This window comes from Microtus ochrogaster, linkage group LG9 (assembly GCF_000317375.1).
Source record: "Microtus ochrogaster isolate Prairie Vole_2 linkage group LG9, MicOch1.0, whole genome shotgun sequence".
Taxonomy (NCBI): domain Eukaryota; kingdom Metazoa; phylum Chordata; class Mammalia; order Rodentia; family Cricetidae; genus Microtus; species Microtus ochrogaster.
The window spans coordinates 26050728-26052426 of NC_022034.1; the positions used below are offsets into that span (position 1 = coordinate 26050728).

The following is a 1699-nucleotide window of genomic DNA, read 5'->3' on the forward strand; positions in this document are numbered from 1 at the left end:
GTCTTCTCACCATACCCACAGTGACATACATGCACACACACTCATCCACTGTCTTCTCACCATACCCAGTGACATACATGCACACACATCCACTGTCTTCTCACCATACCCACAGTGACATACATGCACGGGCACACACATTCATTAAAAAATAAAAAACAAATAGAAAAGTTGGGATAAAAATGATCCAAACACATACAATTTCAGATTTTTTAAAAATTTAAGTAATAAGTTATGTTACAGAAATATACAATATGCTAGGTATGGTGGTACATGCCTGTAATTGCCGCTCTTGGGAGACTGAGGCTAGCCTGGGCTACAATATGAGATCTCATCTTACCACTATGCCTCTAAAAACCTACAAAGAAACAACAAATTCCTATGAAAAAAACTGAACAGACTCAAATCGAACAGTTCTCTTTAGTAAACAACCACAAGAAAGTGGTCACTGTCAGTTGGTTTCAATCATTTTTCTTAATTCTCTTTGATTTTTTCCCCTCGTCGTCTGTCCCCATCTCTGCAGGTCGCTTCTTCAACCCCTTCATTTTCCTGGTCTGTAGTTTGCTTAGGTCTTGCTTCTGCATATGAATCCTTCCAAAAGTTGTACCAAAAGTATCCTGAGAGATATTCTTTCTCTTCTTTGGCTATAAAATAAAAGAAATATATATATACATACACACATATACATACACACACACACACACACATATAAGTATATATGTAATCTTTCAGTGACCTTTTATTTACTACATAACTTGTAAAAATCTAGTACACAACATTCCCATTGTGAAGACTCCAGATGACACAAAGGACACAGCTTTACACAACTGTCCTCTCTAGGGACCATGGGACTTCTTTAAAATGCAAGTTCTCACTCAAAGCCAGTCACTGCCATCTGGGTAAAATGTCAGGTCATCTGTCATGTACCCAGAAGACTGAGTTATCAGTTCAATCTGTACTAGTGTTCTCCAGTTAGGCTGTCCACCTGGTGTCTACCGTTTATTTTACTGCTATTTGTGTGTGTGTGTGCAGGAGCCCACGGAGGCCAAGAGAGGAAGTCACAGGGTGTGAGCGTATGATGGAGCCATCCTTCTAGCCACACTAGTTGTTTGGGAAATAAATGAAAACGAAGTTGGGCTTGGCAGTCCCAATCCATGCTTGCAATCCAGCACTGAAGGTCTGAGAAGGAAGAATCCCGAGTTCAAGGCCAGACTAGACATCAAGTCAATACACGTTTAACAAGTATACTGCTCTAGAAAGACAGCTATCAACCTGTCTTCACAATGTCTACACTGCTCTGCCTCTGTGGAAAATGGAGGTCCTGGCTACAAGAAAACTGCCAGCCACACCAGCCCCCTGGCTTCTGCAGCTCTTCTACCTTCATATCTGGACAGGGTTTTTCTCCTTTTCTAGCTCGGAGCCTAACTTTTTATCTCCTTTATTCATTTTTCCATCTCTTTAACAGAATGGCCACAGATCCTTCCTGGCAGGAGAGGAATACAGCAATAAACAGGTAGCTTACCTTGAGAGCTTTGGGCATTTTCATAGACAATTTATAAAGGTCATCTGACGCTAAGTGTGTCCTCCTCAGAACAAGGTCGAGCGACGGTCCCATCTCCTCCAGCTCAATTCGTGGGGTTCTGCAGCCAGATTTCTTCAACAGCAGCCTTTAGGAATAGGAGAGATGCTGCTTTGCTTA

At 41.7% G+C, this 1699-nt stretch overlaps 1 protein-coding gene across 2 annotated transcripts in view; it reads right to left on the bottom strand.

The window, feature by feature from the left end:
- Window positions 1-201: 201 nt before the first annotated feature.
- The window catches only part of Rpf2 (ribosome production factor 2 homolog), a 28491-nt gene continuing 26993 nt past the window's right edge, over window positions 202-1699 (bottom strand). For both annotated transcript variants that reach the window (XM_005363548.3, XM_026787477.1), the window contains exons 9-10: window positions 1523-1667; window positions 202-644 (exon numbers count right to left, since the gene is read on the bottom strand). In XM_005363548.3, the coding sequence (XP_005363605.1) occupies window positions 462-644; window positions 1523-1667 (328 nt within the window). In that variant the 3' untranslated portion in view covers window positions 202-461. The remainder of the gene's footprint in view (window positions 645-1522; window positions 1668-1699) is intronic.